The 13,703-nt window shown below is 42.2% G+C and overlaps 1 protein-coding gene across 2 annotated transcripts in view; it reads left to right on the forward strand.

Annotated features, from left to right (window-relative positions):
- The first annotated feature begins 374 nt into the window (after positions 1-374).
- dscam.L (Down syndrome cell adhesion molecule L homeolog) overlaps positions 375-13,703 on the forward strand; it is a 325,765-nt gene continuing 312,436 nt past the window's right edge. The window contains exon 1 of one of the 2 annotated variants that reach the window (XM_041581120.1): positions 375-1,056. In XM_041581120.1, the coding sequence (XP_041437054.1) occupies positions 1,011-1,056 (46 nt within the window). In that variant the 5' untranslated portion in view covers positions 375-1,010. The remainder of the gene's footprint in view (positions 1,057-13,703) is intronic. The other variant, XM_041581121.1, reaches the window with a different exon arrangement.

The following is a 13,703-nucleotide window of genomic DNA, read 5'->3' on the forward strand; positions in this document are numbered from 1 at the left end:
AGTTTACAGGGTCGGCGACTCCCCCTCCCAGAGCTGCTTCAGAAGGTGAAAAATGACACTTGACACTTCAATATTAGAAAAACGGTCACACATAGAAAACAGAAAGTCATTGGAAAAAGTGATGATTTATCTGAAAACAACTAGTTGTTTGAAGGCGCTTTAAAGAAGAAAAATCGAAATAAAAAAAAATGCACGTATTTCGTGTGTTTCTGACCATCCTATTTCAAAAAAAAAAAAAAAAAAAGCCCGCAGCGAGGAGGCGCACCAGTAAAAATGGACTCTCATTGGGGGGAGAAAAAGAGCAGCTTTTTACCCATTGGATTCTTACAGTGACACGATCTTCATTTGCAGAAAGTTCAGGATTTGCGTGCCGGGGCTGCTCTCCTCGCCATGGATATGGTTGCTGGTTGCTGGGAGTGCTGCGAGTGACGCGTGGTCTAGGAGAGGGTTAATACTTTCCTCTGCTCTGCTGAGAGGCAGGGAAGGTTACCACAGGGATCAATGTGATTAAAGCTGAAGGGAAGGAAAGATGTGCTTGTCTGCTTGCCTGCTGCTTGGATCTGGTGGCTGAAGCTTGTGCATGTGTGAGTGTGTGTGTGTTTTCCTGCAGATTTTTATACTGGATACAACTGGGAATGATCTTCTGTTTGCATTTACTGCATTTATGGTTTTTTTTCACCTGTGGACTTGAATCTGGCATCCTTGTGCTGTTCCCTTTAGCTGGAAAATAACACACCTGGACTTCAAAGCACCCTCCTACCCCTGTGCTGCATCCACCGGTCTGCAAGGGTTGAATTGGAATTAAAGGAGAGAGAGACACACCGATCGGGTTTAAGGACAATCAGATTTAGTCACACATTGCCGAGGCAGCATCCTACAGAGAAGTCGGACTCTCCTGGCTGTCAGCTTGGATCTATAACCTTGCCTGTGGCTAATAAGCAGGAGAGAGAGAGCAGGATAAGGAGCAGGTAGCTGAGCCGGTGGCTGGGAGGACTGACTGCAGCAGGGGCATGTGGATACTGGCTCTCTTCTTCTTCTTCCACAGCATCTTGAATGGTGAGCAATCATTTCTGCTGCTAGATAATTGCCTCTTGCATTATGTGCATGGGGATAGGGAGGAAAAAAAACACAAAAATGTCCCTATGCAATACTGTTGGGCTTCATAATGATTTAAACTATCTTTCCTAGCAGATTACTATCATCTGTTAATCTGTCTGGCATTTCTAACTCCTGCACCTGAACAATGACCCTATCTGGGCTATGGGCGCACGATGGAAGTAGCCAACCGGAGACAGCTGCTATTGGCTCCCGGCTTTGGGCTGCTACAGTGCTGCCTTTCAGTTCTCAGCCCCATTCAGCAGTCACCTGGCATGTTCTATGGGTGTCGCACGCGGGCGCCGTGTCTGTATGTGGGGCAGGAGGCGTGCGCCTGTGCTTGGGTCATGGGTGCAACTTATATGTTGAGAAAAAGGTGTGTCTGCGTGTTTGTGTGTCATTATGTGTTTATATGTGATATTTACACAAACACACTTATATGTATCAAATATGAACATTTATGGATGTATGTGTGTATATATATATATATATATATATATATATATATATACACACACAGTGGAACCTTAATTTTACATCCCCTGATTTTAAGTTTTCCCTCATTTTACATTGTTGTTCTGTGATCCCACCTATATATTACGCATAATACATTACCCTGATTTTACATTTTCCTGGATTTTACACCATTTTTCTCTGGTCCCCTGAAAAACGTAAAATGGGGGTTCTACTTTACATACATACATTTATGTTTGTGTGTGTGTGTATGTATATGCCCAATATGCTGGTTAAAGACAGGACTGTAGGTGAATGAGTATACTGTGTGTTACATTTAACAACCTGATCCAGGATTTTGAATTTAAATTGGGTCAATGTAAATATTTGACTTTTTTTTTTTTAAATGCATGAGGTTAATTCTAAATCTGCCCTCTAGGAACTGGATTTTTTTTTTTTTTGTTAAGTGTGTGCATGCATGTTTACTTTGTATGTACTGAGTATATATGCATATATTTTATTGGTGCGAATATGTGTGTTTGTATATTGTATGTGTGTGACTAGTGTGCATCTATTAAGTGCACGTGTGTGTATGTACATATTTAGAGTCTGTCTGTCGTGTTTACTGTCACATTAAAATATATAAATATTTAAAACATATAAATATATTGAAATACAGGACACTGCAGCCAAAGATGACATTTCCATTTTCTAGGTGCGTCCACAGTCCAGAATTTTGTATTCTGCCAGAGACTGCTGGAGGGAGTTGGGCGCAATAAATAAAAATAGATAAAAAATAAGAATAATAGAGAATGGCCTTTGGAAGGGGCTACATAAAATGGAAAGTCTCTATGTTGTTTTTTGTGTCCATGTAAATGGGGTTTATATTCCCAAGGCACAAGCTACAGAAACCTTAAAGGCTGTGCAGTAGGGGGCTTGAGTGAAGGGAGAGACAGACAAGGTATTACCCTAGGAAGGGCAGGGGCTGATTATTAACCCTGTGCCACTACAGAGAGCCTTGATTTGCATCAGAGAAAAAGGGGGCTAAAGATACTGCAACCCTCCCCCATTTGTGGTTTAAGTGCGGCCTGATCTTGTCACCTGCAGCACTAATAACGCATTGCAGGAGGAGGGCCCACGAGGCAGGGTTGGTGGTGCGGGAGGGGAAATTGTCTTTAGATTCCCCAACCTCCGCAGCAAAGCCGAATGCAGTTTATTTTCATTGCCCAAAAAATAAATATATATTAAGCTTTTTTTAATATTTAGATAATAGATAATTTTCTGCTCGGAATGCCTCATTGCTATGCAACTGCAACAAGTGTGTCACAAGCAGTCCTATTTTGTGCCTTCCCCGGGGGATGCTGAATGCTGCCTGCAGGGGGTGGGGCGCGTCTCTTCTTCAAGGTATCTACATATAAAGCTGATCCCCGTCATAATAGGTTTGATATATATATGTATATATATATATCATTTTTTTTAATTGATGCAAAAATTCCATTAAAATTGTTTGTAGCAATTTAAAAAAAAAATTTGGAACAAAATGTGTTATTTGAGGAGCAGTCAAAATAGAATTAAAATGAACAAAAATAATAATCTAAGATTAGTATGGGTATGGCCCGTTCCCCACAGACTCCCAAAGATATGCCACATTTTTAAAGATGATTTCCTTTTTCTCTGTAATAATAAAACAGTAGCTTGTACTTGATCCCAACTAAGATATTATGAATCCTTATTGGAGGCAAAACCGGCATATTGGGTTCATTTAATGTTTACTGTACATGATTTTCTACTAGAGTTAGGGCATGACGATCCAAATTACAGAAAGATCTGTTATCTGGAAAACCCCAGGTCCCGAGCATTCTGGATAACAGGTCCCATATATATGTGTCAGCAGAGTTTTGATAAGGGGGCAATGGACTCGGTACTTATGGGTCCCAGTAGTAGAGTAGTTGAATGCAAATTAAAAAAAGTGCATTGTATCCTAAAGATTTAGCTGTTTGATAGAATGAGGCTTGTAATGTAAGGCAAGACCGTGCCGGGACCGTGGGCTGCAGCTGTAGTATAGTGAGTACAGTAAGGATGGCATACACAATCAGATTAAAGCTGCCAATATCGGTCCTTTAGGCCCGTGTATGGGGCGTTGTGACGGATCTTCCCGATTGATATCTGACCAAGCTATTGAATGGGCAGGTTTCATTTCTCTTTGTGATTGAGAACGCATTGGCTAGTTGATGCGGTCCCTGTCCACTTTTGGCTAAGATCAAGTGTAGTAGTAGACCTTTTGGCTAGGTACCCCTTCTTATGATCCTATGTGAAGAAGGAGAAAAACTTGGTCCTCTGGCTGGCTAAGATCAAGTGTTGTCCCACTGGGCCTTTTGGCTAGGTACCACTTCTTATGATCCTATGTGAAGAAGGAGAAACACTTGGTCCTCTGGCTGGCTAAGATCAAGTGTTGTCCCACTGGGCCTTTTGGCTAGGTACCACTTCTTATGATCCTATGTGAAGAAGGAGAAACACTTGGTCCTCTGGCTGGCTAAGATCAAGTGTTGTCCCACTGGGCCTTTTGGCTAGGTACCACTTCTTATGATCTTATGTGAAGACGAAGACACACTTGGTCCTCTGGTCTAGGCCAGCAAGTGGAAACTTGATGAAAGCGGAGGCGCTGTGCTCCCGGGAGGGGTGCTTGATTGACTTTTTTTGGGTCTTGCACAATGCACATGCACTTCTTGCTTAATCTTGCTTAATCTTGCTTCAATTCCTTAACCCCGGCCGCTCGGCGGGGGGGATTATTTTTTCCGGCAGCCAGCTGGAGCCTTACCAAGGCAATCAATGGCGTTGAACCCGCACACTTCAGCACCTTTTTGTGTTTGATTTGGGCACCACTGGATGGATGACATAGTCCCTTTGGCTGAACCCCAAGCCATGACTTACACCCTGGAGGAAGCTTTGGCAGAACCCAGGGTAGACGGGACTCCCCTTAGCCTAGGGTTGCCACCGGCCGGTATTTAGCAGGCCTAGCCGGTAAAACACCTGCCAGGGCTGAGGCTGGTATTACAAATTTACTGGCAATGTAGCTGCTGGTAATTTGTAATACCCTTAATAAAAGCCCTTGCCCTCTGGTGGAAACTTTTTTTTCGTCATCTTGCCCTCACACGACGTATCCCGCCCCCTTTTGAGGCACGACCCCCCCGCATGTCCGCCTCTTTTTGTATCACATCCCGCCCCTTTAGTTCCCGCCCCCACCACTGGCTGGTAAAAAATATTTTAAAAGGTGGCAACCCTATTCTAGTCGCAAGACAAAGGGGAGTCCAAACGGCCCTAAACCCCTTTGGGGATGGTGGGGCTCGCCCTAGCTTTGGTGAAGGTGGACCCACCCACTCATGCTGTTCCTTCAGGGACACATAGGCATTGGAGTCCATGCCTTCCGGTAGGACTCGGAAAGGATGATTCAATATCATCGGCGCCTATTCTCAGCATTGTAATCTGATCGTTTGGCCCTAGGGCCGAACTATCAGATTAACCTGATATCGCCCTGCCTATGGTGGGCATATCGGGTTAACACCTCACCAAATGAGTGGATCTTATAGTGTATGGCTACCTAAAGGCAGCATGGGCTCAGTGGGACTGGTTGAGTGCAGTAAGGAAACATGGTGTCAGGAATAGGGGCTGTGACTGTAGGACAGTGTATATAGTAATGCAAGATGGTGTCAGGGTATAAGAACACTGTTGTGTACACACCATTGTGCTCCATTTCTAGGAAGGAGAAGTGATTTAGATACGTGGGGGTATGTGTAATGACCTGAATTTAAATACAGTTGTACACCCCCCAAACAGATGTCTCCTAACTATTATCCCCTATCAGTCAGCAAGACTCCAAAGATCAGCGCTGCAATATATAAATCAGGCTGATAAACCTTCTTATCAACGGAGAACACAAACGGGTAAGCGCGGTGTGTCTATAAACACAATTCGACAAGTGACAGGTCACGTATCCAACACAGACTGGGAGGGGAAGACACTGTACGTCACCACGCCGTTCCAATGTGTAGCACCTGGGTGGGTGGGAATATCATTAAATAGGCTGATGACTCCAGGACTCAAATGCCGAAATGCTTAATTCTGTAATGAAGTTCTTAAAGGAGAAGGAAAGCTACGGAGGCATTTTATTGCCAATAGATTAGCTGCAATAGTGCAAGCTAGAATGCTATATTTATTCTGTAGAATGTTTTACCATACCTGAGTAAAAAGCTCTAGAAACTCTCTGTTTGTTTAGGATAGGAGCTGCAGTATTAATGTGGTGTGACATCACTTCCTGCCTGAGTCTCCCTGCTCTGGGCTCAGATTACAGTAGAGAAGGGAGGGGTGGGGGGAGAGGAGCAAACTGAGCATGCTCTTGCCCAGGGCAATGAGGTTTAAGATGAAGGCAGGAAGTCTGATACAGAAGCCCATGAGTACACAATAGAAGGAAAGAAATGCAGTGTTTCTTTTGACAGGGGACTCAGAGCAGCACTACTTTGGGGGTTTACTGGTATATTTAGATGGACCTTTCTGATAAGGCTTAATTAGTTTTAACCTTTCCTTCTCCTTTAAAGACTGAAGGAGGGGGGGTCTTCTAAAATAAGAAAATAGCAAAATTAAAGAAAAAAAGAAATGCACACTAAAAACAGCCGTTTCAGTGCTAAGTAAAATCACATCAACGTTTCCTATATTTATCTTTTTAGCCTTTGTACAATATGCTCTTATTCTCTTGATGCATCTACCAGGATCATTTATCTGCGTCTCTGTTTAAAAAAAAAAAAAAAGGGGGGGGTCACGAGGCAGCTGTAGCCATAGATAGCTTGGTGTCCTCCCTAACGACGTGGCCTAATTGCTAATTACGCAGGCTAAGAAAACCTATCAGTGGACAGGAGGCTTTTAAATGTGTACCAGAAAAGCATCCGAAATAAATAGGATTTAGAGATTTGCTGGGATAATACAGGTCTTATAGTGCAGGAGATGGGAAGCCGAAGCCCATGGTGAGCGTCTGATATAAAATCATGAATCTCTATGAATATCAGCGTTGTGCAAATCATCTTGGCACCAACTAAAGAGACCTTTTAGCAACGAGCTTGTTTTACATAATGCTGAGGTGTAGGAGGATTCGCTGGCTAACTGGGTATGCTCGCAAGCAGCATTTGAATATCAGAAGAATATGTAATATTCCAAATAAATGCACTGTAATACACTCTCAGCACTGATGATGAATAGAAATAAAATCCATATACAGGTATGGGGTCTGTTATCCGGAAACCCGTTATCCAGAAAGCTCTGAATTACTCCCACAGACTCCATTTTATTCAAATAATCTAAATTTTTAAAGATGATTTCCTTTTTCTCTGTAATAATAATAAAACAGTAGCTTGTACTTGATCCCAACAAAGATATAATTAATCCTTATTGAAAGCAAAACCAGCCTATTGGGTTTATTTAATGTTTACATGATTTTCTAGTAGACTTAGGGTATGAAGATCCAAATTACGGAAGATCCGGAAAACCCCAGGTTCAGAGTATTTCGGATAACAGGTCGCATACCTGTTTGTTAGTTATACCCAATTGTAGCTTGACAGGTCACCGTGTTTTGCAATGGATTCCTCTTTTCTAAGGGAGGCATTTATATTTTAGTAATATAATGTTATATATCATATTTTGCATGTATAATTTTGAATTTTATAAAAATGTAATCATGTCGATTTATGCAACAATAATTCAAATGAGATATACAACTTGAACATCGATAATTTTAAATTGTATCCGATAATAGATTCAGGGAGATTATTCGCCCGGCAATTAATCTCCCCTCACTGCCTCGTGAGGCAACTTCGGGCAATTTCAGAAAACGAAGTGCTCCGAGTGCCATTGCTTCGACGATTTACATTCGAGCTGGTGGGAAGGCAGTTTGGGGGGATTAGTCGCCCAGAAGAAGAGGAGGTTTGTCGCCGGGCGACTAATTTCCCCGAATCGCAGCGTGTGTCTCTGCCCTAAGGTGTACATTGTGGGTCTAATTCTGTATTATGTTTTAAGACTCCTTTAAGCTTTTTAATTGGTCCAAAGTCTGTAAGGGCTCTTACTCACGAGCGTTTTTACCTGCGCTCCCCTGCATTCCATTTTTTGGCGTTCAGCCGCAGGGGAGCGCAGGAATAGACACATTTAATTTTTTCAAATGGGGCTGTACTCACACAGGCGCATGTAGGCGCCGAACGCAGGAAAAATGCAGCATGTTGTGTCACAACCTGCGTTCGGCGCCTACATGCGCCTGTGTGAGTACAGCCCCATTTGAAAAAATGAAATGCGTCTATTCCTGCGCTCCCCTGCGGCTGAACGCCGAAAAACGGAACGCAGGGGAGCGCAGGTAAAAACGCTCGTGAGTAAGAGCCCTAAAGGGAGATCTGGAATTTATTCTGTTGCCAAGTCTCCTATGAAAACCAATCGCATATGGAATCCCCATGCAGACTGAAGGCATTTTGGATGGCAACATAGAAATCAGTGCAGTCTGTGGCTTGCATCTAAAGAAAACTTCTAATTAGCCCTGCAGTATTTGCATTCGACCAATGTCCGGTTTTAATTGGATGCCATGAAAACCGTATCCATGATGAGAATTCATAAGAAACAAGTAATTGAGCACAGTGAAACAGTTAGCACCCCTAGCACGATATTGATGTTGCGCATGATTGTCTATGGAGGGTCATGATCTGTGTAGCTCATAAGAAGATTAAGGATAAAGGAAAACACTGGTGCCGAAGCCATTCAGCCATAATTCAACAAATATCTAAGGCAGCAAATGTGTTTTTTTACCCCAAATCTCACAATAATTGACTTCCAAACTGGGCTTTCGGGTGTAGCTATGAGATCCTGCCGCTGCTCAAGGGAACCACATGGTCTATGGAGACTGATTCAGGTATCTCAAGTGGTATTGCAGCTTCCAATTAAAGGGGTGGTTTATCTTTAAGTTAACTTTTAGTTTGTTATAGAATGGCTAATTCTAAGCAAATTTTCTTCATTATTTATTTTGTATAGTTTTTTTTTAATAATTTGCCTTATTCTTCTGCCTCTTTCCAGCTTTCAAATGGGGTTCACTGACCCCATCTAAAAAGAAAATGCTCTGTAAGGCTACAAATGTATTGTTATTGCTACTTTTTACTACTCATCTTTCTATTCAGACCCTCTCCTATTCATATTCCAGTCTCTTATTCAAATCAGTGCATGGTTGCACTTGCTAGGGGAATTTGAACCCTAGCATCCAGACTGCTGAAACTGAAGAGCTACTGAATAAAAATCTAAATAACTCAAAAACCACAAATGATAAAAAATGAAAACCAATTGCAAATTGTCTCAGAATATCACTCTCTACATCATACTAAGGGCTCTTACAGACAAGCATTTTTACCTGCGCTCCCCTGCGTTACGTTTTTCTGCGTTCAGCCGCAGGGGAGCGCAGGAATAGACGCATTACATTTTTTACAATGGGGCTGTACTCACACAGGTGTGTGTAGGCGCCGAACGCAGGAAAAATGCAGCATGTTGCGTCTCAACCTGCGTTCTGCGCCTACACGTGCCTGTGTGAGTACAGCCCCATAAGTAAGAGCCCTTAAAGTTAACTTGAAGGTGAACAACCCTTATAAAGAAATAAGAGTAGAAACATAAAGGCAGTGTGTATTAACTATAGGGGGGCCCATTTACTTAGCTTGAGTGAAGGAATAGAGGAAAAAAACTTTGAATTTTTTTTTAGCTACTTCGACCATCGAATGGGCTACTTCAACCTTCGACCTTAAACTTCGAATCGAACGTTTCGAACTAAAAATCGTTCGACTATTCGACCATTCAATAGTCGAAGTACTGTCTCTTTAAGAAAAAACTTCGACCCCCTAGTTCGCCACCTAAGTCAATGTTAGCCTATGGGGAAGAAGTATTTTTTGGTCGAAGAAAAATCGTTCGATCAATGGATTAAAATCCTTCGAATCGAACGATTCTAAGGATTTAATCGTTTGATCGAACAAATAGCGCTAAATCGTTCGACTTCGATATTCGAAGGATTTAACTTCGCCAGTCGAATATCGAGGGTTAATTAACCCTCGATATTCGACCTTAAGTAAATTTGCCCCTAGGTGTCATTTAGGAAACAAAAAAACAATGTCCAAAGTAAAAAAAAAAAACTGCACTTTGCACTTCTACATTGCTGCAGGTGCTACTCCCATAAATGCAATGCTGACTGAGTTAGTCCTCACTGTATTAGTGAAGGGCAGGTCCCTTACCTTGAGTGTGATTCAAATGCAGTGGTAGAGGGCACAGGCCACCAGGGCCGAATTTGAAGAGGTGTCGCACAAGGCCGCAGGTCCCAGTGCCGGAGCTTTGCAGGCACGCGCACCTCCACCCCCCGTGCCCACATGGTCCTTGTGCCGGCACCTACAGTGAGAAACGCGGCTATGCACTTTCGAGTGGAGTGGAGCACTGGGGAGCTTTGAGTCCCCAGTGCTCCTAAAATGTTGCTGCCCTAGGCCCGAGCCTTTGTGACCTCGCCACAAATCCGGGTTGCAGGCCACAATGGGGCCCTGTCTTCACTGACTGTCCTATGATATTTTTTAAGGGCAGGGCTGGCATGTGCATCCTGATGCAGAGTTCCATTCAGCGATAGGTGCAAGTGCTTCTTAAGTGAGCACTATGGGGTTCGCTGTTGCCAGGGTCAGACTGGGGCTGCTGTCTCTGGGCCCTCTCTCCAGACCCCCAGCCGCAACCCACCTTCAGCATCACTACCCCCATCACCGCACATACCTGTTTTTTTTTTTTTTTTGCCGCAACTGATCCGTAAAGGAAGGTTGGAGGCAGGAACAACAGCCTCAGACAGGGAGCAGGTCTAGGCCACAAGAGCCGGGGGCCCACCAGGCTTTTCCCGGTGTCCCACCAGCCCTGTCCGATAATGGCTGTTGCACCCCCTCTGTACTTAGCACTTGCACCCTTCATGAGCCCTTTTATCAATGGTCTTATATGTGGCACAACAGGTGAATATGAAAGATTCTGAGAAATTATTTTCACTTCGTGACATCTTGATCATGTGATAGCAAAAAACATTTTTGGCAATATACTATTTTACTTAAATTGGCCTATATTTCTATAAGACTCTGTAAGAAAGTTAGTAAATGAATCCCCTTGGTATTTAAATAGCTTGCGTGCACTGGCTGTGATTAATGCTTATATGATGCCCAGAACTTGTAGAAGCTTGAACTTTTCCATCCTGAAATGTTCATTCTCCCCTTATCCCTGAAACATGGAATCGATATCACTGGCACAATATTACACATGTGCTATCGTCAGAGATTCTGCAGTTTATGTCACCGAAATAAAAGGTAACCCTAAAATGAAGGAGCAGTCTCTTTCTATCCAACGGAATAATCCTTGGCTGCAGGGTCGCATCAGGTAACTATAGTTATCCCATATGACATTGGCCTTACTGAGGTTACTTACAGCTACTGAGTTGGATTTCACTCCCCTATCACTTCTACTCGGTAGGATAACTGGGATGAGATTACACTCTAATTCACTGAAACCTAGTGATCAGATTGCAGGTTACAAAAACCCCTGTGAATTTGGATTCATTTCTTAAGGTGGCCATACACGGAGAGATCCGATTTTTTGTCCCATCCGATCGAGATCTGGCCGACTTTCGGCCAGATCTCGATCGGGGAAGCCCGTCGGGGGGCCCCATACACTGGTCAATAAGCTGCCGACTTGTTCTGTCGGCAGCTTTTATCGGCCCGTGTATGGCCACCTTTACTTGTACCAAACTTCTTAAAGGGGGTTGTTCACCTTCAAACAACTAGATGTTTTCTGATAAATCGCCAGAAATAAGGACTTTTTCCAATTACTTTTTATTTTCTATGTGTCACTGTTTTTCTAATATTGAAGTATAATGTGTCTGTTTTCACCTTTAAAAGCAGCTCTAGGAGGGGGGTCGCTGACCCTGTAAACATTTAGTTGATATATTTCTTATCTTTGTCCCTGCTGAGCAGAATCTCTGGGTTTCATTAAAGGCAGCTGTTACAAATGATACAATAATCAACTAAATGTTACAAAATTGTAACAGTTCAGAGTCTGCACCTGAATTACTGAGCTGTCAGACTCAATCACCAGAGACAGGGACATTCAACTTTACACTTAGATTTGGGAAAAACAGTAAAAAATAAATAATGGAAAGTAATTGAAAAAAGTCTTGTGAAGGTGATCAAACCCTTTAAATGAACTTTAAGTATGACGTAGAGACAACTTGCAATTGATTTTCATTTTTTATCATTTGTTGTTTTTGAGTTATTTAGCTTTTTATTCAGCAGGTCTCCAGTTTGTTATTTCAGCCATCTGGTTTCTACCATTCAAATTACCCTAGCAACCATGCATTGATGTGAATAATAGACTGAAATATAAATAGGTGCGGCCAGAATAGAAATATGAGTAATACAAAGTAGCAATACACGTGTAGCATTACAGAGCATTTGTTTTCAAGATGGGTCAGTGACCCCCATTTGAAAACTGGAGAAGATATAAATAATTAAGAGAAAAAAAAATACAGAACAAAAATCAAAAGAAAGAAATTTTTTGCATGTTCTGTGAATAACATAACTAGTGAAGGAGAATAACATTGACCAGGGAAGACAGGATTTCTGAGACTTTTGCTTCTGTAGTAGTGATGGGCGAATTTGTGCCGTTTCGCTTCGCCGAAAAATTCGCTTTTTTGACGTCCGCTTTTGACACCGGCGTCAAATTTTTTTGATGCCGGCGAATTTTTACGGGCTTTTTGCGAATTTGCAGTTTCGACAATCTGGTTGCCAGGGTCCAAATTACCCTAGAAACCATACATTAATTTGAATAAGAGACTGGAATATGAATAGGAGATGTCTGAATAGAAAGATGAGTAATGAAAATTAGCAATAACAATAACTGTGTAGCCTTACAGAGCATTTGCTTTTTAGATGGGGTCAGTGTCGCCCATTTGATAGCTGTAAGGAGAAAAAAGAAGAAAAAGGCAAATATAAAACTATAAAAAATAAACAATGAAAAGCAACTGAAAAGTTGCTTAGAACTGGCCATTCTATAACATATACTAAGGGGCAGATTTATCAAAGGTCGAAGTGAAAATTCAAATGAAAAAAAAAATAGAATTTTGAGATAATTTTTGTGTACTTCGACTAGGGAATAGTCCAAATTCGATTTGAATTTGAAAATTTGAATTTGGAAATTCATCATGTACTCTCTCTTTAAAAAATCAACTTCGAACATTTGCCATCTATTTGCCATCTAAAACCTGCCAAATTGCTGTTTTAGCCTATGGGGGACGTCCTAGAACCCATTTGGAGTTAATTGGTGGACTTTGAAAAATGTAAGTTTTTTTTTGGGAAACACTTTGAAACGTTTGATCGAAAATTGACCTATTAGATCGAAAACGGACCTATTCGGCCAAAAAAAACCCCTTCGATTTAATTTTGGTTGGTCTTTTTGAATAATAAGTTACCTTAAAGGTGAACCACCCCTTTAAAGGAGAATTCAACCCTAAAGTTAAAAAACGCTACCCCCTACCCTACATAGACCTCCTCCCCCAGCCTAAGTGTTACCCCAGGCAAATGCCCCTAACGTTTTACTTACCCCTCGGTGCAGATTCAGGCATCGGAGTTCATGGGCACCATCTTCAGCTGCTTAGGTAATCTTCGGAATGAGACTGGCGCTTCAGCTATTTTCGTGAGTTTCAGCGCATGCGCAGTTGTCGCTAAAAATAAATTTGCTCCAACTGCGCATGCGATGCCATGCTGGTCTCAGTCCGAAGATTTCCAAAGAGAAGTAGATGGCGCCCATGAACTCCGATGCCTGAATCTGCACCGAGGGGTAAGTAAAACGTTAGGGGTAACACTTAGGCTGGGGGGAGGAGATAGGGGAATCCATGTAGGGTAGGGTTTTTTTGACTTTAGGGTTGAATTCTCCTTTAATGGTTACATGATTTTCTTGTAGACTTAAGGTATGGAGATACAGATTACAGAAAGATAACTTATTTGGAAAGCCCAAGGTCCTGAGCAATCTGGATAACAGTTACCATACCTGTACAAGAAAATATTTCACCAAAATAGATTCACTGTTTACAT

This window comes from Xenopus laevis, chromosome 2L (assembly GCF_017654675.1).
Source record: "Xenopus laevis strain J_2021 chromosome 2L, Xenopus_laevis_v10.1, whole genome shotgun sequence".
In the NCBI taxonomy this organism is placed as follows: Eukaryota; Metazoa; Chordata; class Amphibia; order Anura; family Pipidae; genus Xenopus; species Xenopus laevis.